Source organism: Thermobia domestica, chromosome 12, assembly GCF_964235325.1.
Source record: "Thermobia domestica chromosome 12, izTheDome1.hap1.1, whole genome shotgun sequence".
Classification (NCBI taxonomy): Eukaryota; Metazoa; Arthropoda; class Insecta; order Zygentoma; family Lepismatidae; genus Thermobia; species Thermobia domestica.
The window spans coordinates 196625856-196652755 of NC_137465.1; the positions used below are offsets into that span (position 1 = coordinate 196625856).

Consider the following 26900-nt stretch of genomic DNA (forward strand, 5'->3'; position numbering starts at 1 on the left):
AATTTAGTAAATGAAATAAAATCTTGTTTAACGTTTCACATTATGCCCTTTAGGCTGAGGGAGACGAATGATTAAAGCAAGTGAATGATGATTAAAGAAGCATCATTTAGTAAATAAAATGAAACATTTCAGTTTAACGTTTGACGATTATGCCCTTTAGGCTAAGGGAGATGGATGATTGAAGTAAGTGATTAATGATGGAAGAAACGTCAGTCAGTAAATGAAATGACATTAAATATTTCAGTTTAAAGTCTCACAATTATACACTTAGGCTAAGGTAGACGCATAATTAACGCACGTGATTGATAATGGGAGAAACTTCATTTAGTAAATGAAATAAAATCTTGTTTAACGTTCCACAATTATGCCCTTTAGGCTAAGGGAGACGAATGTTTAAAGCAAGTGAACGATGAAGAAAGAAACTTCATTTAGTAAATGAAATAAAATATCTCAGGTTAATGTTTCATGATTATGCCCTTCAGGCTAAGGGAGATGGATGATTGAAGTAAGAAACGTCAGTCAGTAAATATTGTACCAGTACAACCCCTCATATTTTGATTTTGCTCCTTTTCCTCCTTCTAAACAAAATTTGCTGGAAGAAAATCCATGGAACAAATCTATTAGTTAGATTAATTAAATATTAATTTCAGAGTAAATATTTATCTCTAAGTAAATACAATAAATGTATTTATAATAAAGATTTGCTGAAATCAATGGATGATGATTTTTTCCTTAATAGGAAACCTTTTATTAGTTATTACAGTTCATTTTTCTTGAATTAGAATTTTAAAATGAACTGAAAATTATTGAAAAAAAATATTCGCTTGTTAAATACAGTATAGAGAGTCAATACTCCACACTATCTATAGAATGAGTATCAATAGAATAAGATGCACTAGGAAGTCTTTTCTTAAGGACTTGTTAAAAGTTATAGTCAATACAAAGAAACAGAAGTGTACAACTAACCTGTAAAGTATCTATAGTAGGTCCAATTGTCTTTGGCAACCCATCGGAATAATTCGTCATTGAAACGATAAAATAGGTCTCCTTTAAGAATTCCGGCATTTTGCAAATCCGTGTAAATTCCTCCTGGGACTTTGGCTGGAACTTTGATGCCTGTTGAAAGAAAAAAGAGATATTAACAGGGCGGGCTCTACCATAACGTGTAACACGTGCAAGTTTCGAGAGGCGGTAAAATCTGTCATAACTATATTATTTAAAATAAATACTGTATTTCTTGTTGGAAACAGACTTCATGATGATCATAGTTAAATTTACTTAGCTACCTTCTATTTGAATACTACATTCATAAATCATGTTTAGGTCGCATTAGTTTAAGGTCACATTTCACCTGCTAAAAGAAATGGTCAAAAAAAAGTCTCAGCATGAATTGCTTGATTGTTGTCAAACACAAAACTCAATTCTCGAACAGTAATGAACACCTGATTCTTTTAGTTATCACAGTTTTGATATGAAACCTAGTTTTGTCTTCATCACAGCTGGATTTTTAAAATTTTTAACAGAAGTAGAAGGAAAATCAAGAAATAAATATAAAAAGCTTGTTGCACTGGAATTGCAAACTGATATATTGAGATTGAAGCTTGATTTTGTATTCTACCATCTTTCCTTGCAGGTGTGTTTGATTTACCTTTCATTAACATAATAGAGTATTATTCAAAGAAATAATAGACACAACGACATTGCATTTGTAGTGTTTAGGACTTTCTGAGTGCGAGTGCACTTTCCCTCCCCTTCGTTGTTCATGATGGGGTGGGATACTTAAAATCGTGACTTTTAAGATTTGTTCTTTCTGGAGAAAGGGGGTGACAAATGATACCATTGCACAGGGTGGCAAATTGCCTAGGTCCGACCCTGGATATTAATCACCTTACAGTATTGAGTATTGCACTTTAAGAGTATTGAGAATCATTTGACTAAGAAACTGGGCGGCGTCGCTAAGTTAGCAAAGGAAGGATAGGATTAACAGTTTCTTTCTCCTATGATTCAAATGAATATGGCATACGGAAGACAGGAAATAATATGTTTTTGAAGTCATGCGTCACTTCCTGTCAGTAACGATGGCAATAGTCACGCCATGCATGTACTTTGTCAACCATATAGAACAACATATGAAGGCGGAAATACCAGTGAAATATTTCCACTGTGTAAACCAAGTACGTGTGTTGAAAAGAAATGAAAATTAATGTTACATATTATTAGAGATGATCATTGGTCCTGTACCGGAAAGCTAACCCTACAATGACACTGAGAAAAAAATCTCTAACTTGACGCTTACAATGGATTGTCAAAATAATGGAAACACCTCGAGTTGCAAGTATATCAGATGTCTAGGTTGTCAGCTGTCAGGTGGCGACGGCAGCACCACATGGTTGGTGGTTATGTGTTAGGGCAAATTCCGTACTACGTAAGAAACGATAGAATGGCTGTGTGCAATAAATTGAGCAGACGGTGATAGTACAAGAAGAGAGATCGCTTTGATTTCCAAAGAGGGCCAATTGTTGGCGCTTGGTTATTTGATGTGAGAGTGATGAAATTGATAAGCATGATGGGTGTGTTGCGAAGGATGATGACAACCTACAGAACTCTCAGCAAAAACCACACCGGCGAAGAGGAACAGTGGTCGAAAGGAAGCACTTAGTGACAGGTCCCGCCGAGCATTAAGAAGCCCCCATCATGGCGAAATTAAAATACAGCTAATTTTACAGTAATTATGTCATATCTTTAAATAGATAAAAGATAATCGAAAAGTGGAACAAGAGCTCGCTAGACGATATGAGATACCGTTATCACGACTCACTTATCTGCTTTCGATTTCCAGCCATTTAAAATATCAGCATTTATTTTCGCATTTCTAAATGACTAGGAATGCAAAACTACTAGGCGACTCGTGATAACGGGAAATCATGCAAAATAATATTGTCTAGGGCGCTCTTGTTCTACATTTCGATTATATTTTTATCTATTTGAAGATATCACATAATTACTGTAAAATTAGCGATATTTTAATTTCGCAGTGATTAGGCCTCTTAAAGCGGATGATCACCCAGAGCCGTCGTGGAACTACGGAGCAAGTAACAGAGGAACTGAAGCAGCACTTTCCACAGCCAGTGCCGACAATCACAGTTCCACCGCGAGTTACATGACATGGAGCAAATCACCTGATAAGGAACCATAAAGCTTTAGTACGAAGCCAACAGCGCCGAAAACATGCAACATTGACCAGTCCTGACTGGAAACTTGTGATGTGGTCGAGTGAATCATTGTTCAACTTATTTCAAATCACGGATCGTATTTATACGTGATGGATGCGCAAAGAAACGTATGATCCACAGTGTCTCCGTCCAATCGTGAAATATGACGGCGGCTTTGTGTTGCTGTGAACTGTAATATTCTGGTTTTCAGTGGGTCCTGTGCGGACTCTAACTGGTTGACTAACCGTGATTATGTCGCCATTTTAGGGGATCATGTGAATCCTATGATTGACGTATTGTTTCCGAGCAATGACGTCGTATTCCAGGATGATAGTGTGCCCATTAGAAGGGTGGAGCTGTTGCGGTGTAGTTTGAGGAACATCAGAACGAAGTTGAACTCACTCTTGGCCGGCCCAATCTCCAGATCTAAACATAATTGAACTTCCCTAGTCCATTTGGAAGACACGGGTATGCGACAGGTTTCGATCTCCACCTACTTTCACGGAAAGGAACTAAGTGATACATTGAATGCGGAATGGTGTAATATTCCAGCTGCTACCAATCACTGGGCATCATACACTCTAATACTCTGCCTGCTTATTTTTCTTTTAAAATGGCCAAGGACTTTTATCAAACTTTTCTGAAGCCTGTATCCGAAACAAAAAGGCGATTTTATGAAAGTTCTTTCAGTGGCGTGCTTAAAAAAGTGCTTTTTAAACCTTTTCGAGACAGGGTCGGGAAAGTAACGCACACGGGTGTGCCACTTTCTTAATCCTGTGCTGTGTGAACACAAATTAAGGTATCGGGATGATTTTTCTTCTATGTCAAATGTGGTTGGACCATAGTTTATCTTGATGGTAATTTTTTCCTGAGTGTCGAATTTCCCTCTCAAATTTGAGTCCAAAGTCAAATATTCGAGAATTTTCGAATTTCGAATTTAATTTTTTAAAGTTTTTTTTTCAGTATAACATCCTTCGTTTTAGGGAGACTTCCTTCGTCTACTTAGGAGTTGTCAGGTATATACCTCACATAGATACCTGGTTTAAAAGTTTTTCTCTGTGTCTATATTCATACCATTCGAAAAAGTTTTAGAGGAGGAAAAGTTATCCCTGTCGGGGATGAAACTTTTCTTCTACAAAAGGATAGATTTTTGTCAGAGTAAAAATCCTTAGTCAATTCACACACTGTTCTGTGGGAATATGATGAACTGGAACCATATTCACAAAAATAAATAAAATTGCCTTGCTGCTCTACAGAATAAACTTTACCTCTTCTTCTCCAGTGGTTGGTGACGGTTTCGATAGTGTTCTATCTATCAATGATGATTCTTTTAAAATCAATTTCACTTTATCAGTTGTTCACCCGACTGCAGGTGGTTTTAAAGTGTAGTGGATTGACGTGTAGTGAGGTGACATTCGTATGGGTGGGTGGCATAACTTCTATATTTGGTACAAAAGCATAAAGTTCGAGTTCATGTGCTCCATTCCTCATATATCATAAAGAGGAAGACGAATACTCGAAAACGGTACGAGTGGTATTTTAGTGACAGGTGTAAGTTTGTAGTAATTCTAGACTAGGCCTGAGTGTATCTGCCAAAATTTCAAAAAAAAAAAAAAAAAAAAGCCATCTACTATCGTCTTTATAATTGCAGAGGTCGTTCTGACTGGGTACGTGAATGTGCACAAAGCTCTCCAGTGGCTTTATGGTTCTAAATGGTTACTGCTGTAATATCAAACTTACGCTACGCAGACAGGGGCGTCTTTGGAGAAGGCAAGGGGAGCAATTATCCCTCCCTTTGAGTTTGAGATACATGTGCTTTTCATTTAATTGAATTCTAACATATTAATGAAAAACGTGAAACTCATATCGTTGGATAAACCTGCCCCTCCCCCTTCCTGGTACAACAGTACGTTGTATATTTTTACTACTTGTAAATCCTTATTTTATTGTAATTTTAGGGCGTAAAATATTTTAAAACATATACAAGGCTGATTATGTAATTCGAAGAAGAAAAAGAAAAAGATATATGTTAATTATAATATCGATATAAAAAGATATTCATATGTCATATATGTTTTAAATAATAGGATTTTGAAATGTCGTTGTCAGAACAACAGAAATAAATAGATGGATTTATTCAACGGAGTTTGCATTTTTAATGGCTCAAGAATTTAATGAAAAGGAACCGTTCTAAATTGGTGCCGAAACGACGGGAATAGGTTGTATCGTTGAGAAGTAAAGTAAAACGAGCAACATTGAGCCTGATATTAATTGTACCATCTTACGAAGTGGCAAGATTATATCTCGAAATATCATGAGTGTTACGGATAGCCGAAATATACATACTGATATGAATTTTCCAGAAAGCATGATGGATGTTTTAAAGGGAATATCGGAACAAATTAAGGAACAAGCTCGACGAAATGATGAACAATTCCAAAAGATGAATCAACAGATTAAGGATCAAGCTCGGGATCAAGCTCAACAGTTTGAACAGTTAGATAAAAAGATGAATCTACAAGCTCAACATTTTGACGAAAAGTTAGAGCAATTGCAGTATTGTAACGATGGCAAATGGGATCAAGTACATCAGCAGTTGATCCAGATGAATCATCAAGTGGATGCAAAGTTTGAGCAATACTATAATATAATGGAACGAAAGGATCAGCACATGCAACAGGTTGACGAAATGTCATCACAGGTTAATATGAGTGCTTTAAATGAATCTGAACCTTCAACAGAAACAACGGGGAAAGCAAATTTTGAATTTACATTAGTGAAATTTACTGAGTTTTTACAAAAGCATATTGCCGTATTGGTTGGAACAGACTATCCTAACTTTTCTTTTCAGTCGAATATTTTTGATTGTCTTATGGATGCTGCGTGTAATGGTGATTTCGGTATGCATCAAAGTGTGAAAAGTTACGATCGTTTTCTTCTAGTGAATGCTATTGACTACTTGAATTCACAGTATCATGTTGAGTATATATCATGTCATGATATTAATCTTGAAGATGAAGTAATGATAATAGAATCATTTAATGGTATGTACATGACATTAGTAGCAAGAGGAAAGTTGATTCTAGTATTTGTGAAATTCAGAAAGAAGACGTGTGTTCTCATCAGTGTTTGTATTGATTGGCCGATTGAGTTGAATCTGTTAAACTGTGCATTTAATGACAATACTAATATGATAATAGTGAGTAATCCGACAATGTCCTTACGGAACATGATACAGTGCGTTGATTTCAGTCATCGAAGCATGACGTTACGAGATTTTGAAAATCCTTCAATGGTACAATACAGTGATAACTTGAACCAAACTAACATTAATCGAAACCAACTTCGATACATTCATGTGAATTAAAGAGTGATAATAGTGTACAAGATAATGTAAACTACATATGTACCGGTAATGTAACGAAACCTAACAACAGAGATGGAAGTCAAAATGATTGGCGAAGAGAAGATTGGATTGACAGGAAGGAAAGGAAGTCAAACAGAAATTATCCGCCTGTCAACAAAGCGGCTACTTCTAAGAAGCAAAATAGAGATCCATCGGATGCTTCGAGGGAGTCTTCGCGGAACAGAAACCATGGCAGGACAGACTACCGTGGATGTCATGTAAAGAACAAGTACAGATCCATTAGGAGACACAATATTTCACCACCAGTCAAACGGATGAGAACTGAACCTAATTTTACCGGTAAGGTAACCAAATTTAATCCTAGTAGCAACAGTAATAGCAGGGATGTAATGGAGGGTATACGCAGGTATACGGCGTATACCTACCTCTAACTTTTGGAAACTATCGTATAGCTACCTAAAATTTAGGAAGTACGCGGGTATACGCTACATTCGATCCAGTAAACTCACTTCATTGAAACAAACAAAAACCGATTTTCATATACTTATTTCAAAACAAGAAATATCAGTAAACAGCTGGTCGTCAGGCTGTTGCTGCCAATGAAGTCTAAATTCTTTTAAAATGTTTGCGTTTTCAAGGTGTGGGAATCGAGTTTTCCGAGAATCTCTTCTATAATGGAAAACAGCATTCTGAACCTGCAGTGATTTTTCCTCAAGATGTCAGATGCGCTGTCTCTACCTTCTGAAAGCTGACCTCTGGTATTACTATATAAAACCAAGCTGTTTCCAAATGTTTTTCTTGGAAACTTTTAGAAACTGTTTTGTTTCTAAAGATCAGTTGGAGACAGAGTTGAGGGTGATTAGTAGGGCCTATATTCACGGGTGACATTGAAGTTGTACTGTTTTGATATTGCGATGACCACAGTTTTCACTCCCTCTTTGATCCAAATTCAATGTCTGCCGATTCGATAAAATTTGAGCGAGGCAATACGGGATGGAAACAGTTTCGTTCTTATTTCGTAAGGTGATTCCGAAAAAAAATTGGATTTTACTTTAGTTCAAGGGTTAAGAGAAAATTAAATGAATATATTTGCGCCAAGAAATCGCTGACCTCCACAAAAAATAACAAAACAAGCGATTTATCGTTGATCTAATTTGAAGAATTCACCATCCTTCCCATTAGCATCAACTACAACAGTGAACTTCGGATTAGTACTGCTCATTTCTAGCCGGAATTGGCGTCAAAAGAAGCGGCGGCTGATTTTGATAAATATTCACCAGCTGGTACTAGGCCTAGTAGAAAAACTACTACGCGTAGTTTTTCCGCAATCTATGGACAAAAAAGGAGGGGGTAAAAATAAACATTTTTCTTTGTTGTTTATTCGTTCGTTCAGATTAAAATAAAAAACAAAGAAAATATATTAACAGGAGGGGGTATAAAACAAAAGTCAGAAAAAGATTTATAGCGTATCAGCATGTCATAGCAATCTTTGATCATTTCAATAAAGCCGTTACTTCAAAAATATATGCTTAACAGTCTTTAAACATTTTTTGTGGGTTGGCGAATTAAGAGTTGCTTCGCAATGTCCAAGAAGGTGTTAGAAAATTAGTTAAAAAGAAAAAGAGACAATAGCTATGTAAATTCCGTTGATGAAAATGTAAAAACAAAGACATTGAAAAATAGCGAAGAAAAGTCCAAACAACATGTTAATTTGCGAACTACTACTTCAGAAAAGACGTATTTATTTATTTCACATTATAAAAGTTGTTATGGAATCTCCAGCTTGATGATGATGTCAGAGGCATAACGTCCTTTGGAAAGGAGACTATTTGAAGCCTATAAGTTAGGTGCCATTCCGACATTTGCCTGTTGCGAATAAAGAATAATTTCTATTAGGATAGCTTATCTGCAAATACTTCAGATAAGCTATGAAAGGTCATAGCTATTCGACCAATAATATAATATTCAGATTATTATTATTTACATCTGTGTGAACGGCTCTTAAGTCTAAATTTTGCTGGAAATAGCTGATCCAGTAATTCTATTTTTTTTAAAAAAAAATCGATAGCCAGCCATCCTCACTGGTGTTTCCAAACTATTCTCTGACAGATTAAGTAAATCCTTGATTAGTACCTCAGCTTATAAGTCCAGACACCGTCCTTTTCAATTCCTTTCGTCTGATAGTGTGTTCTAATAATTTAATAAGCAGTGATGAAGCACCTCTCATGGGTGAGTATGGGAAAAGTAGGTACAGAATTTCACAAATTAAGTCAAGGTATCATAGATAATTGTGGATTGAGTAGGGCAAGGTTTAATAAAATCTTGCGCAATTTTCCGAACATTTTGAATGTTGCATTTTTCGAAAATACATCTATGGTTTCCTCTGAAATTCAGCATACCACTTCTTCTAACACTATTTTAACGCTATTAACGTCAAAATTCAATTTTCTGTGTTTTCTCGCTCTCATAACTCAGAAAGGACACCGCTTCTACTTCGGTGTAATGAACTTTTTGGCTTGTTTTCGTGTCTACATTTAATTTCCAAGAGGTGTAATGGGAATTACCCTAACAGCACAATCACATTGCAGGCATATGCCTATCGTGTTCCCTCAGGTACATGAGTATGTGTCCAGTATGTGCCTTATACCTCTGAGAGAGAAATCACATGGATGGAAAGTGATAGTCACAGTCTATGTCCGGTCTAAGCACATGCCTGACATGTACCTGGAAACGTGCCTAGTATGTTCTAGATATGTTCCCCATGCCGGAAGCGTCAATGAACTACAAAATTACACCCCCAAAATATGTTAAATCGCCTATATGTATAATGTGTTTACATTAAGGTGAGTCTAAAAAACACTTAAAAAAAACAAGTACAAAGGGTGGGCGCCAACCGCCAACCTTTGGATTACTAGCCGCGTACTCTACCGACTTGGTCACGGAGGTGATGAAGACAATATCGCTTGTAGCGGGATAAATTTTTGTTGAGGTCTTTTGAATTTTGCTAATCAGAGTGCTCCTTTTAACCGCATATATTCGACGATAAAATTTTGGGATCAGATAAAATCTACTCGCCATGTAATTTTATAACAAAATTACGAGTGTATATTTACTTTATTTCATTGTTCTTCCATATTCACTTTCAAATGATCGGAGACAGTTGCCATCTAATAAATTTGATGCGTTTGTTGCTTCTAGTACACAATCGCTTTGAAAAAAGAAGTAACAAATGCATCAAATGTGGGAGATGAATTTAGAAAACTTAAATGTAGCATGCCTAGCACATCTTGTGCTGTTAAAGTATCTGAAACAGTATGTTTCTAAAGGACGTAAATAGAACATGACAGATATATGTCCCAAGTGACGACATGAAAACAAATGACTGTTAGAGTGCGAAACTGAGCCAGGTATATACATTCTATATTTGTAGTACATAGTTGCAAATCTCAATTAGTTGTAACAAGTACCTAAAACTGTAGGTACCTGAAGTACATACTTAGCACATGAATGTCATATGTGCAAAGTGTCGGGTACCTAAAAAGTAGCTGGGACACCTAAATGTCATATGCCTAGCACATCCTCTGCAGTTAGGGTATGAAACACCTTATAGATAGATAGATAGATGCGGTGGTATGCCATACCGCCTCTGGATTTCAGTGATCAAGACATACCGTCACTGGAAAATATATTCTAATATACCTTTAATAAATGAATTTTTATACACAGTAATTACCGAATAGCTTTGCACGTAGAAAGATTTTATTTCTTATGTAGAAATAATTTCTAAGTTGACAACACCGACATTTTTGTTATCTATTTCCTGCCTTTTGTTTTTAAAATAAGGCGTCTTCAAAGAAGTTAATCTTGTTTATATTGTGATGTGCCATATTGAATTGTTTCTTTCTATGTATGTGTGTTTTTTCTTGTCTTAATGTGTATAAAAATCGTGTTTTGAGCATGGGCAGATTTAGGGGTTGTCTGCCATGGAGCCGGATCTTCCGGAGGTTTGGAATACTCCTCAATCGAGTGTGAGGTCCGGAAGTTTTCCCGCAGAAAATTGTTAACATAAAAACTCGGTTTTTGATGATTTTCGTGTATAATACTCTATAATACAACATAAGGGAGATTTTTTTTTTTCAGAAAGTTGTTGGCGGTCTCTCCATATCTCCTCCCCGTAACTACATAGAAGCTCTCCAATGGTTTTCAGTGATTAAGTAAATAAAAATGTAATATTTTAGGTAACATACCCTCACTGTATTTCAACATTTAGCTAGCCAGTATCTCGAGTCAAAATTGTAATAAAATAAAACGTACCGACTCTGCTTTTTTCCCACTTCGAACACTGTTATATATATATATATATATATATATATATATATATATATATATATGAGCGGATGAAGCGTATACCCACCTAAAAAAATAGCATTACACCACTGAGTAATAGTAATCATGTAACTTAACCTAATGTAGAGGCGTCCGAAAGGATATATTCAATGGATTCTTATTTCATTTCACTGTAAATACCGTTATGATTTCGATTGTTATTTATACTTTATTTGAATTCTATGAAGATAATATAAATAATCGTTACATATTTATGTACGAAACAAATTAATCCTAAAGTATTTGAACTTATGGATATGAGAACTGGGAAAATTTTAGGATTACAAAATATTGATGAAATTAAATTATGTCAACCTACTGAAAACACTAGAAAACGGTGGATGGATTTAGTCAAAACTTTAGTTCATCCAGAGATTATAAGGAAAGCTAATATAAAGAATAATTAACAGAGAGAACTTAGTTTTCAAATAGGAGGAAAACGAAGTATTTCATGGATATGTAAGTTTGTTTAATGTATTTTATTTTATGTTATTTAATCTTTGAGTTCATGTCTATAATCGCAGTTACTCAATTTATGTCAACAAATGTCTTAATGTTACGTGTTTTCTTTAATATTCGTATTTCCTAATATTCATGCGTTTTCCTATGATAGCAGAATGCAATATCAATCACATTATTCGTGTTCCACGTTATTGAAAGTATATTTAAAAGCATTTTTTTAATGCGAAAATATATATTGAAGTTAATAATTTATGATTTTCCTAAGAAATTCATATTCAAGCAATTCTTACTTTTGTGTTCTTATTATATTCGAATTTATGTAAATAATTATTAAATTGTAACAAGCATTTAATGCACCCGAAAAAAAGAAAAAAGCGTCGTTGAAACGTATAAATAAATGAATACGATGATAAAATTTAAAATAAATATGATAATAATATTGTTATAAAATTAAATATGATATATATGTATATTTATATGACTTGTAATTTTCAAGTATACGAGGTGCATTCGAAAACTCGAATGTAAAGGTAAACGGTCCAGAAATGTTTTTCTTTTTATTGAGTAAATAAATAAATAGAAAAATATGTCGAGCGCCATAATATACAACAGTACGTTGTATATTTTTTACTACTTGTAAATCCTTATTTTATTGTAATTTTAGGGCGTAAGATATTTTAAAATATATACTAGGCTGATTATGTAATTCGAAGAAGAAAAAGAAAAATATATATGTTAATTATAATATCGATATAAAAAGATATTCATATATGTTTTAAATAATAGGATTTTGAAATGTCGTTGTCAGGAAAACAGAAATAAATAGATGGATTTATTCAACGGAGTTTGCATTTTTAATGGCTCAATAATTTAATGAAAGAATCGTTCTACTGGCAAAATCTAAAGTGATGCTATTATACGCAAAGTGACGAAAAAGGCTAAAATCAATGCCACTTATTACTAGACGAACCTTTTTGCGCCCTATACAGCCATGACATTCCATCCTATTTTGCAGCGACAAATCTCTCGTCATTCTCCAAGACAAGTTTTCATCATACAGTGAAGTCAACAACGATGTATATCGAGTGAATGCAGGCGCGCACTCAGAAATTTTTGGTGGGAGGGGTCCAACGTTTAGGGGGGTTTCAATAATACAAGACACTATGTTTATGTTGTATCGAACGAGTGTTATTCTACAGCCGAAGAAAAATGATAAGTAATTTTTAAGTACTGACATCTGTATTATGATGGAAAACGATAAAATTAGATTATTTTTATCAGAAAAGAAATAGTAGAGATGAAGTATAAGACCAAATCTTTAGTCTATGTCAATTATTTATCTGCTAAACAAAAACAAATATAGTTTTATTAAGAAAGAACTAACGTTATGTCGACTTACGGGGCCATATGCAGAGTCCTTCTGACGTGTGATTAGTGTCATACTAAAGCGTTTGACTTACATATGCTTCCTGCAGAAGTCATTCGTTTAGCATGACGCATTTGTCAAAACGACTCTGCATAAGGCGGACGAAGTTTTGGCGAGGGTCCTGACTAGTGATGGACAGTTGGAATATTCCCGGTGGGAAGGAAAATAAAAAATGAGAATATTTGCGTTTTTTCCCTGGCTTATAAATTCCAGGGAAGGAATGTATTTCCATTTCTTTACTTATCTTCCAAATTATAAGAACCATATGACTAATTGCTTTGTTTTCATTTATTATGATTTACTTCTAGGTTTTAAATAACTCGGAGGTTTAAAGAAATTAAAATTCGTTGACTGTACTTTATATAACTAATAATATGATCTTTTAAGTGTCATTTCCATTTGCACTAAAAAGTAGCAAAGTACTAATTTACAAATAATGAAAAGGAACCAGTTTGTAAAGTAATGTAGTAATTATGTAGAAATAGATATGAAATATTATTAATACACCTCGAACCACCGAAGACGTCAGTGTGTCTTCTGTCACTGACTCGAATTTCTGAAGTAGTACTCGGACTTCTTTTACATGTGAATTAAAGCATGAAATTTCGAGAAATAGGTAGGAAGAAAGGTCGTGTGTGGCAGTGTTACGTGTAAAATTATTAAGATAAGTCAGTGTCTTGGAAATATTGTGAATATAAATATGCATCTGCAAATGTTGAAAAATTGTGAGACATGTGTCTTCTGGTAGTTACCCAACCTAATTTGTTTAAACATTTAAAAATTTATTATGTTTATAATATCAGTAGTAGAGTGAAGTTTAGAAAATCCACTTATATATAAATTTAAATTGTTTAGCGGTTTTAAAGTATGTGGACTTACTACATCATTTTTTCACACATATTTACCTGCACAGAATATGTTGTAAGAAAATACACATTTATACGCAGTCTCTAAATATAATAAAATAACATAATACATTTCAGAATATAAATTTTAAAGACTCCTCTGGGGACAACAGTAATAATATACTGTGATATAAAAACGAATTTAACTTTGAAATCATAATATAGTAATAGAACGCAATTTTTTTTTGTGATTGTACATAAATTCCGGAAAATTCCCATTTTTGGTAATTTTCCCGGGAATATTCCCGAAAAATATCTTCCCGGGAATTTATCAATCACTAGTCCTGACTCGGTGGACCCACCTCTTGTGTGAGCCCTTGAGTGGATGATATGTGAAACGGGAATTCATGGCGTTCTTGTGATATCCCCTGTTGCATCTCCCTATGTTTTTGTGTGTTCCGTAGTTGAAAAAATGTTGGATCGTTGACAGCCGCGTACACTCGATGATCTTTGTTAAGTTTGTTAACAGAAATGGTACAGATTTGATCAAACTGTGATTCAACGCAGTCTCCTTTAGTGGAAACTGAGGTGCAGGATGAAGGTCCGTCAACTTGGAGTGCGGAATCGGCAAATCACACATTAAGCATGTTCATAATTTTGTACAATTTTGTACACCATTTAAAGATTTTTGTATACCCCTGTGTTTCCAGAAATTGGCGATCAAAATTCCACACTCCAAGTTGACGTTTAAGTGCAGAATCACCGGATTCGAGATTTAAGTAGCTAAAAATAAGCTGCGAATTTTGTACAATTTTGTACACCCTGAAAATAATTTTGTACACCTATGTGTTTCGAGAAAATTAGCTCTAAAACTTCGAACTCAACCATCAACTTGGAGTGCGGAATCATCGTATCGAAGATTTAAGCACACAAAAATAATCTACGAATTTTTAACAGTTTTGTACGTCTTTTTTTTTAATTGTACACCCCTATATTTCGAGAAAATTGGCCTTAAAATTACGGATTCTACCATAAGCAAACCATCAACTTGAGTGGCGATTAGCAATATCAGACATATACCAGGTAATTAGCGGATATGATTGTACATGTCTCGTACAACATTTGTAGATTATTTTTGTTTACTTAAGTCTTCAATACGAAGATTGCGCACTCCAAGTTGATGGTTGAGTTCAAAATTTTGGAGCTAATTTTCTTGAAACACAGGATTGTACAAAATTATTTGAATGGTCTACAAAATTCTACGGGAGATGTACAAAATTCTCCGGGACATATACAATCATATCCGCTAATTATATGTCTGATATTGCTAATCGTCACTTCAAATTGATGGTTTACTTATGACAGAAACCGTAAGTTTAAAGCCAATTTTCTCGAAATATAGGAGTATACAATTTTTTAAAAAAGTGTACAAAATTCGTAGATTATTTTTGTCTACTTAAGTCTTCGATATGAAGATTCCGCACTCCAAGTTGATGATTGAGTTCGAAGCTTTGACGGTAATTTTCTCGAAACACAGGAGTGTACAAAATTCTACGGAAGATGTACAAAATTCTACGGAACATATAGAATCATATCCCCTAATTATATATATAATATACGGAGTGGCCCAAAAGTAGGTATATACCCCTGCATTGATCAAATATAACGTTCTAGCTTATAGGTTTATTTGCTTCGGCTGTTCCGAGCTTAAGATATAAGTAAAAAGACATTAAGAACGAATAATAAAGAAACTAAGTCTGTCTGGTGGATAACAATAAGAAATGATATAAAAAGCAATGAGTTGATCAGTACGGGACTGCATACCTACTTTTGGGCCACCTTGTATATCTGATTTTGCTAATGGGCACTCCAACTTGATGGTTTGCTTATGGTAGAAATTTTCTCAAAATACATTGGTGTACTAAATTTTTTATAAGGTGTACAAAAGTACAAAATTCATAGATTATTTTTTACTACTTAAGTCTTCAAATTTTAGAGCTAATTTTCTCGAAACACATGGGTGTACAAAATTATTTTAAAGATGTACAAAATGGTACAAAATTTGCAGATTATTTTTTAGCTACTTAAATCTCGGATCCGGTGATTCCGCACTTAAACGTCAACTTGGAGTGCGGAATTTTGATCGCCAATTTCTGGAAACAGAGGGGTATACACAAATCTTGAAAAGGTGTTAAAAAAAAAAAAAACCTGTACAAAATTATGAACATGTTTAATGTGTGATTTGCCGATTCCGCACTCCAAGTTGACGGACCTGCAGGACGATAGCATCGAGCATAACCACTTAGGGGCGAATCCAGGACTGACTTTTGGGCGGGTAGCAGTGGGTTGTAATACTGCTACTTAGAGCTACTTTTAAAAGCTCCGAACTCTGGGATGGGATTTATTTATATATAAAATAAAATAAAAATTCCTCTTCTGGGGGGCGATCGCTCCGATCGCCTCCCTAGATCCGCCCAGATAACCACTGATGGTGTCGCTGCATATCTTAACCTGGGAAGGGCACAAAGTTCGTTGTCAAAAACCTGAAACGACCGTTTCTATTTGAAAATCCGAATATGTTCCTTCTTCGTCAATCAACGTTGATGTAGAGAGGCTCTCCTACTAAAGACAGGCGTCAAAGTTATCTAAGACGAATGATGCCTATTTTCATTCCTCACTTCTCTTTTGAATTTAAAATTACCCCATTAATTAGAGTTATATTTTCATTTTATTGTTTGACGATTTTAATAGCAACTGCTCTGGGGAGTCGATTTTCAATTTTAGTTTTTACTTTATCTCCGAAGGTCGTTGACTTCCTATTAATTGTCTTCAAACTTGTAATTTTCCTGTCTTCTCCTTACAAAGGGTTATTTAATAGTTTTTTTTTAAAAGATATTACTCAAGGTTGCTCAATAATAGGTCTTTGGCTTCCAATGTTTATCAAGAAACCTTGTGACATGCTACACTCAATACGCATTTATAAAATCAATTGTTTTTGAAGTCTTTTCCTGATTTTAATTTGTAGTTGCAACATATAGGTAAAATAGCAGAATGACTACTCAAGGATGGCGTGTACACTGTGTGTAAGAGACACTAGAAGAAGGCAAGTAAGTGCCATTCTGATCAGTGAGCGTTCAAAGTCGTTTAATTTCACACTATAGGGCCGCGGTGGCTCAGTGGTAGAGCGTTCACCTCTGGTGCTTGGGGTCCCGGGTTCGATCAATGAACTCCTTTCTTTTCCAACTAACAGGGCTCCAAATGTTTGAACCCCGCTCTGAGTAGCCCTAGCAGAAGATTAACACCCTCGTCGCAACTAACATCATATTTTCTTGTGTTTTGTTACTGCATTTCATTTCATCATATAAATTACATACCATGCTCAGGTCACCTTCTTCTGTATGCCTAACCAGACAAATATACCAGTAAATAAATAAACCCTGATACCCATCTCCCAATGATACTGTCAGTAAATGAATGCTCACCCAGATAGCAAAAATTACTTGCAACAAACTTGCAGCAGATTTGTAATTCAAGTCTAGCTAACTTGCAGCAGACTTGTGATGAAAGTCTGCAAGTTTGATGCAAGTTTAATGCAAACTTCCTAGTTGACGCTCTTCGAACTTGCAGCACACCTGCAATGCAAGTATATGGTAAGTTTGCAAAGCAAGTTTCTGCAAGGGGTTTACTTGCACAGCAAGCCTACTGCAAGTTTCCACTTGCACTGCAAGTGCACAGCAAGTCGGCAGCAAGTTAGTACAGGTTTGACGCAAGTCTCTGCAAGGATAGCACTTGCACTGCATGTCTACAGCAAGTTTGTAGCAAGTCTTCTGCAAGTATATACTTGCATTGCAAGTCTACAGCAGATCGTCAGCAAGTGAGTGTAGTAAGTCTTCTAAAGGTATATACTTGCATTGCATTCCATGCCTTTTACAAGCCGAACATTTCCTGTATACGAACGATCACACAGTATACTTTTCTCAACAACTTTGTCAAACAATACTCGTTTAAAATATTAATTATCTCTAGATAGTAGATATTTACGTAATTTTCTTAATTATCCACTTTTCTTAATTATCCACTTATCTAATTATGTTAATACTATTTTCCCTTTTCTTTCTATTTCATTTCTTGATGATGCTGAAAATACAACTGCGAAATCATCAGCAGGACCCACAACACCGATTGTTTCTTGCATATTATTTAAGTGATTTAAACACGGCTGTAGTGTAACATCCCACATTAAGGGCCCGAGTATCGAGCCTTATGGGCAGCCTTGTGTGCTTATTGTTTTAATGGTTTCTTCCGGTGCTTGTATTTGTATTTGTCTTCCGCTACAATAATCTAACATTATATTATACAGTGTTTTACTGATGTTCATTTTTTTTAAGTTCGTTGAAGAAAGCTGGCCACCATAAGTTATCAAATGCTCCACTTATGTCAGCGTAAATCACTACTTGATATTTTTCTACTTTTCCTTCTTCTATCAAGTGTATCATTCTTTTAATAGCTGTTTCTGTGTTTTTTTTTTCCTTTCCTAAAACTATATTGTAATAAGTCATTTTCTAAAACTCTCGTCCGATTAATCCTTTCCGTTATTGTTCTTTCAAACAGTTTGCTTATAATATTTAGTAAACATATAGGTCTATAGGATTTCGGATTGTCATCTATTTTTATCGTCAGATTTCTTTAAAATTACTAAGTTAGCCTGTTTCCATCTTCTGGGTATTTGTCCTTTTTTAAAACATAGATTAAACAGCTTTGACAAGTATGGTGCCCGTTTTTCTTACAAATTTCTGGTTTTATGCAGTCTGGACCTCGTGCCTTTTTATTTTTTAATCTTTTAATGTGATTTATTATTTCTTCATTATTAACTTCTTCATTTTTATCTTTTATTGGAGTCACAGTCATTAAATTTAATAGTTGCATCTGTGTTTCATTGTCTTACCGATGATCGTCCTTTGGCAGCAAGATGTTCATCAGGTATTCCACTGTTTCTTTCCAGTTTTTTGTGTACGTCCCGTCCTGTTTTCTAAAGGTTGAAAGAGTGGTAGGTGTTTTTATTTTTTTTGCTTATTATTTTATATGGCTCTCTCCACGGATCTATATTCATTTTTTTTTCAATATAAGATTGCCAGCTTCTTTTCTTACTTTGTGTTATTTTATTTTGATAGTTTCGTTTTAAGTTTCTGTACTTGTTTAACTTTCTTTCTCTTAGATTATTATCTATAGTATTTTGGTATACTTTTCTCGCTTTTCTTGTCTTTCTTTTTAAATTTTGTAATTCGTTTCTCCAAAATGTATTATTATTTATTTCTAATTGGTTTGTTGTTTTAGTTTTAGTTGATTTTTTACTGCATTTTTTGTTGCTTCCCCTATCTGTTGGGCTAGTTGATCTAGGTTGCTCCCATCTTCTATTTTTGGAAATTTTATTTCGTTCCAAAATTTTTCCCAATTTATTTTATCTGGGTTATATAGAAATCTTTTCTCTCCCTCGTTTGTGACTATTTCTTGAGTGTTTTTATTATGTCGAAGATTACTATATTGTGGTCACTTTCAGTGGCCGCATTTAAAACTTCCCATTTTTTTTTATCAGACTATACATCTTCGTTGATGCTATTGTTAGATCAATATTTGACTTTCCTTGACTGCTTCTATAAGTGGGAGGGTTTTCTTCTTCGTTGATTATTATTATATTGTTATTCATTATTAGATCCTCCACTCTTTCTCCTCTTTTATCTGTTTTATTACTATGCCATAAATTTGATTTTGCGTTCGAGTCCATGCATATTAAAATACTGTCTCCCTGGTAAGTCTGACAGAAGTCATCAATATTTAAAAAGGGCTCTATATCCATGCTATATTGGCAGTAACAGTTTACTAGTTTGAAATTTCCTAAAGTAGACCTTAACTCTAAACACAGAGTCCAATTGTCTCCGAATTGCGTAATATTTAATATCTTTATATTTTTATTCCTATTTATAACTGCTGCCTGTGATTTTTCACCTGTATTGTATAAATTATGGTCTCCTCCTGTGTGACTTTCAGATACAATTGTTTCTCATGTTCCCATGTTTGTTATTTTTTTTGTTTCTTGTATGTGGTTCTTGAAGGATAATCATATCCGCTTCCACTTTTTCTGCCAAATCTTTGATTTCATCCATTACTGTTTTGCTTCCCTTTGCATTTTGTTGAATGACTGTTATTTTTCTTCTTTAGCTTGGTTATTCATTTTGTTAATATGAGTTTGTCATAGTTCAAAGATTTTGTTGTTATTTTACTATTTTCTTCTATTAAAAGTCAATTCTTGCTATTGTTCTCTCATATAACAATTTGTAAGTTGCACAGTCTTGATCGTTTTTTTTGCACTACTTTGTTTTTTCCTTTTTGTGCAAGGGATGCATACTTACTGTTTATCCTTCTTAGGACAATTTGTCCGGTCATGATTTTCTCCACAGTGGTTACAGGCTCTCCTTTCCTCTTTACAGTACTTACTTATGTGTAGGTAGTCACAGCACACCGAACACTTGGGAATAGTTATAAAATCTTTTATTGCATGGGCCTCATACATGAGGTATACCCTGCCATTTTGTAACTTCTTCTAATTTGTAACTTCTGCCATTTTGTAATTTGTAATTTTGTAACATCTTTGACATTTTGTAGCCTTCTTCTAATTCTGGAGCTGACTTCTATGACTAAATGACATTTTGTTTGATTTTTGGGTCCAGTTCGAAATCTTGGTTTTATTTCACTTTGTACTTCTCCTCTTTCTTCTTTTTTGAAGTTTTGTTCTATGAGTGTCTCTATTATTTCTTAATCTTTGAAATCAGATTGAACACTGCATATAATGAGTAATGTTTTTTTCTTCTTGGGTTGTTCTACCATTACCATTTCCTGAAGTTTTTTGTTCCTTATTATTTTTTTCATGTCTTCTTCGGTAGCAGTCTCTACAATTACTGTGTTCTTCATTTTCCTTAATGATGTAATTTTTATTTTCTCCTTTAAATAAGAAATATTTATTATTTATATTAATTCATACAGACATATGAATGCGGCATATACAGCAAATTTCCAGTTTTCCAAACATCAGTCATCCGGGTCGCCAATTATCCGGATTGATGTTACGAAATTATATATATATATATACCCAGAGGTTGTTCAGTCTACATTTGACCAATTTCGACTTACCTAAAAATTTAGAAGAATCCATGGCGCCAGGTTCGTAAGTGCTCGATGTGTTTCCCTTGGTTCCTAACAATAGCCCGACAGCGTAATTTCCACTGTAATAGGCTTCTCTGAAGAACTGGGAGGGGAGTATTGTCCCATTCCCTTTGCACAGCTTTTCAAAACCCTTCCACAGTTGTCACACGCCGTTTTCCCAAAGCCCGCTTCAGCGATCCAAATCCACAATAGTCCATAGGACTTGCATCTGGAGATTTAACAGGTACCTCATTGAAAGGTATCACCTGTATACCACTTGCCTCCTCCATCTCCCTGTAGAATGGGAGGGACGATCGTGAGGTATGTGATGAGGCCACGTAAATGCGCACCAGATTGGCGTCATTTCTGTACATTGTTGGAATCTCATGCTCGTAGATCTGCTTCTGAAAATACTGCGAATTTATTTTGCATTAATTCGCCACTCTACGAATCATAAGTTTACCTCGGTAACAGTAGCCAGTAACGACCATGAACCCTTTTGGGAAGGATTCTTTACAGACATGGACCCACCTTCTGAAGTTCTTGGCGCCTTTCTCCCGGTACATGATGGCTCTCGGTTTGCCGCAGTCGGAAAGGTAAATCCATGCTTCATCGACCGTTACGACGTACATCCACCTCTATTTTGCCAGATGCCGTTCGTACAGCTTCCGGGCGTTACACTTTCGTTCCTTTTGGTGGGCATCCGTGAGAAGATGGCCGCGAGCTTTAATGACTTTTTCCAGCTTGAGTTGATGGTGTAACGTCCGGCTCACAGTCCCCAAAGACACGTCAAGACGATTAGTCATACACCTTTGTGTTGGCGGATTTTCTTGCATTGCCATTTTGCGAAGTTTCCTCTGCATGGTGGAGGTGGCCTTGGTGCATTCCCGCTTCCTAGGCAACTTCGTTGGTGATCCAAATGGTGGAGCTTCGTTGCCCTTGTACTTTTTAATAACATTTTTTATTCCACTTAAACTGATGTTACAACCATTCTTCTTGCACTGTTTTCTAACGACAGAAACACTAAAGTGGGCGTCATAAGGAGCTGCAATATAGCCTTCCCAAAACCAGCTTAGTTTGGGCGGCATTTTGGTAACAGAGCGGAAACCCACACACTTGGAAACAAATTTAACACAACACTCACAACAATGGTTCTGTTTTGTGCGTTATTGTCGTTCGCGCGGAAAAACAACTCCGTTCCCAGGAAGCCACTCCACAACACTGCAGGATGCCACGAGCCAGGTCGGGTGAGTCCATTCTGCCCGGGAAGGGGAAGGAACGAAATAGACCAAACGTAGGCTGAATAACCTCTGTATATATATAAGGTAAGTTTGGGTGAATCCGGACAGTAGGTTGGCGATTCCGGACATAGAAGTTTGAAGGAAGATTTATACATGATAGGAATATTTTAGCTTACTATCTTGCAACACTAACATTCTAACATGATAAGTACAGAATATAAATACAAATACATGATAAATACATACAAATTACTAACATAGCATTTTCTATACTAATTACCGTTGAAATAGTAAGCTACATGCACACTAGTGTAACTATCACTATAGCGTTTAATTATTAAACATAGTAATCACATTTGTTTCCATTAGAACTATATCGTACTACTATTTTTTGCTAATAACAACTAGATCAACTAGATTATTAGTAAAATGTATATGTGTGCACTGAGACTAGCATTTATTTTTCTTGCGTTAATGACGTCTGCCAGTTTCGTAAAGCACTTGTCATAATTCAGACACATCGTCCAGAGATAAAATACAGTTCCTTATCACCTCTCACACATCTTTCATGAAACCAGGTCTTACACACAGTACAGGGCTCCTAGGAAACGTATTTGCTTGATGGTGATGCATAATAATTCTTCCCACAAAATCCACAGTTGTTTTCATCCGTACCTTCGATTGTGTTCCAGGAGACAGTTTGAAACAAACTGCATTTCGTGATACTTAATCTTTTAGCAACGCCGGACCTTTAGGATGCGGGCTTGGGAGAAGCAACACCAGGAAAAGATAGGAACTGAGGACTCTGAAGGCGATTGAGATGTATTTGGGGATGAGTCTGATGACACAGAAGAGGAACTGTTTCCAGCTGCTGGCGGATCATGTTCATTCGAGAAAAGAAATTTATGTTCACGAACTTGTTGCGAATCAAACGGGAATATACCAGATGATGTAGCCATTCAGTAGTGAAGAATTTTTCAGCACCTTATGATTAGCATTTTGTAATTTAGTTGTGTTGGTAGATCCTAAGATAATTTTATAGCTTTTTCTGGTGATTCCTCGGAGTTCATTTATGGCAAAAATGAACAGACGCTACATATAAGCAATAGACCTCACGTATTATTTCACACTCATAAACGTGAAAAGCAAGAGAGGAGGGTATGTTCTGAATCCCTTAGTTTATTAATTACATTGTCCGGATTCACCTTAACGTAATAAACGTGTTCGAATTCACCCTTCCAAAAACGTCCGGATTCGCCCGTTTTGAACACTGTACACTCGCAAAGTAATAGAATTCTTCCAATATGCAACAAGTAAAGTAGGATCTTCACTTCGATATATGTCTTACTTAATAGAAGTTGTTGCCAACCACTTCTGTGTAAAACCTTAACATATTCCACTAAAAAGTTACATCAGGTCAAAAAACGTGAATGAACATTTCTGTTTCTTCTTTTCCCCACCGTCGAAACTACGTATGACACTCTTTGCGCTTCCTACTAAGCACTGAACTGTAGGAAGGTATAATGCTTCAAATAGGCGTCACAACAAGCCTCCACATCACACATGCGAAGAACAGTATCTATTATCGCAAGCTTAGGATGTCCGAATTCAGCGACTGTCCGGGAATCACTCAAACTTACTATATATATATATATATATAAATACAGTGGCGGGTCCAGGATATGATCAAGGGAGGGGCTAAACCATAATTTGCCGTTTTATCCAGTGTAAAGATGAATTGAAGCCCATTTTATCCAGTGTAAACCTTAGCGTCAAGGGGGGGCTATAGCCCCTTAGATTCGCTCTTGTATATATATATATATATATATATATATATATATATATATATATATTCAGAAACAAAAACTTATTGAAATGCGAAGTGTATGTTGGTTCGTAAAAAAATATTGTTTCTTCGAAATTCCTATTTAAACCACGTTAAAGTTAGGAATTTTCTGTTATTTCTAAATTATTATAGTAGGAGTGATTTTATTTAATATACAGGGTAGTACAAATGTCTTCTGACTCTGCATAACAGTGTTAGTTGAATGTCGATCTGAATGATGTTGGTTTCAACAAGACGGTGCACCATCTTACTATGCCATCACTGTCAGGGAATGCCTATATAAGTTTTTCATGACACATAACTATGGTAAGGAGCACAACTTCCAGCATCTCTCCATTAGCCTTCCAGAAATTCAGATCTCGCAATAACTTTCTGTGGAGTAATATCAAGGAGCATATTTTCCAGGAGCAATATTAGACAATTCAACAGTTGAAGGATGTTGTTAAGACAGCTTTTGCAACACAGAGGACATTGCGTTACATTATCCTGTGGTACTTAAATTATGGTGTTCACACAGTTCTTTTGTATGTGTGACAGCATCAGTGAATGACAGTGATAGTGATCAACCAAATCTTTACGTTTCGTTTTAATTTTTGGTCTTACGATTATGCTCCGATACTAAGAGAAAAGGTGATAATTGCATGTGTTATAATGGTAGAATGAAGGAAGTGGGAGCAAACCTGAGAACTTCGAGAAAATCCACGCTTACGATGTTTGTTCACCACAAAGCTCATTTGGAGGGAGCCTGGATTGCACTAGGAACCTCATGCACCAGGAGCGTTGTATCGCTGAGCCACCGCGGACCGATTATGTAATATTGTTCTTATACCTTTCCGTACGAGTAATAAGATATTTAGACAGCCTTATACATTAGATCTATTTTTCAGTGAAGAAAACTTACTTTAGAGACTTTGATATCTCACACCATAACTTTCTTATGATATCATCAATTATCCGGGACTTTTGCGTTATACTAGCAAAAATTTACAAAGTTTGAATAATATGTTTTTCTCTTTTCCGAGTAATACTCGTATATAAATCTGTATTGAACAATGAGACATCGTGTAGCCACAACTGACAGGTGAGTGTTGGATCCATCATGGCCGACAATTTGGTTGTTGTAACTTATATCAAAGTGTAGAATTATGTTCATGTATTCTTGTATCTTCATGTCTTCATGTAAAACAAAATGGCGATCACCATCTTCAAATTCGGAAAGTAGAAATATATATTTGAAATTAGTAATTTTGGTCTGTGTAATCTGTATATAATACCAACTTAATATATTTACAAATTTGCTCCATTTAAACTTCTTTGATCTTTTAAAGAATTTCTATTAAAGGGGGACATTTATATTAAAATTTGTAATGTTAAAGTTCCCGGCGGGAGCTCATGTGGTTCGGATTCCACGTTAAGCTGTAGGTCCACGTCTCATATAGCCTCGCTGCTGAAATGGACAACCAGTATCCAAATCAAATCAAACCAATCAAATGAATCAAACCAATCAAATGAATCAAACCAATCAAATGAAATCAATCAATCAAATGAAAACAATGTTAAAAAAGGAAACAACTATCGTTATACAACAAACACTGCGACTATTGGTATTAGGTTATTATCCTCTTTAGTGACTTTATAATACCTGATTTGTGTTTCAAAAATTGTATATAGGCCTACCTATAGATCCAAACTGGGGACGCAATTTGTTACGAGGTACCCATCATTTTATTTTTCAGAGTTGGCAGTTTTATTACATTGATTATTTTGAATTTAATATCACTTGTCACCGCATTTGACCAACGCACCGCAAGCATGGAATTGGATTTACATGTACGCACTTCCGGCCGAAAATTAAACTGGTCTTTCCAGAAAAAACCTAGAAAACATTATTCAGTATAACAGGTGGCGGGATTTGAACTTCCGATGGTGACCCAGAAAACCTAATTGTTGATTTATACTCACTTGATTTGTCTCAGTGTATAAGAACTTTCCCAACAACTTTATATTAGAAAAACGAAATAAGCTATAGATTTATGGAACCATTGAAACCACAGAAGTTGTCCTTGAAACGACCGACGTATTTTTTTATCTGTTATTGCGATGATTGTGTCACTCATCATAAAAAAATATAATTTATATTCAGTCGTGCACGTGCATATTTTTATCACAGTAGTCTCAGAACAAGACTGTAATAAAATTTTATCATATGTAACATTAAAATAATAAATACATAAATAAATAAAGAGCGGGGAGTGCCGCATTGAAAAGTAAAACTTCACTTTTATCTTGCAGCTGCTACAGCAAGAAAATGAAAAAAGTTCCCTGTATTGACAAATGAAAATCCGCTCATTTGAGATAAACATCTGTAATGAATCCACAACCATTCCATTTTCGTAAACGCGATAGGTTGCATCTATCCCTGATGCTCAGTCCATACTTAATTTCCCTTTTCCATACGCCCGTTTTAACCCCAGCAGAAAGCAGCTGGCCATTCTACTCTTGCTGTACTAGGTAAAGTAAATGGCCTCAGAACTCGTTGAAACTTATATATTGAAGTGAGTTCAAATAGATCGTCCATTGTACACTGGTGTGTATGTTCTAACATTCCTTCCAACATTCCCCGGTCTAAGCTTGAATATATAGTCTATTTACACTGGTGAGTAAGTTCTAACATTTCTTCTAGCATAAATTCGTTTGTAAGTTCTAACAGTTCTTCCAATACACACTGTGTAAGCTCAAATACATCGTCGTCCATGCTATACTAATGTGTATGTTCTAGCAGCTGTTCTAACTGGTGTAAGTTCAAATAAATCGCCTATTTTACACTGGTTTGTAAGTTCTAATAATATCTAGACTATGCAAGGTCAAATAAATGGTCTATTCTACACTGGTTTGTAAGTTCTAATAATATCTAGACT

At 35.3% G+C, this 26900-nt stretch overlaps 1 protein-coding gene across 1 annotated transcript in view; it reads right to left on the reverse strand.

Annotated features, from left to right (window-relative positions):
- The window catches only part of LOC145666918 (beta-mannosidase-like), a 130525-nt gene that overhangs the window by 65658 nt on the left and 37967 nt on the right, over nt 1-26900 (reverse strand). Inside the window, exon 2 of the mRNA XM_081734517.1 lies at nt 967-1116. Within this exon, the coding sequence (XP_081590643.1) occupies nt 967-1116 (150 nt within the window). The remainder of the gene's footprint in view (nt 1-966; nt 1117-26900) is intronic.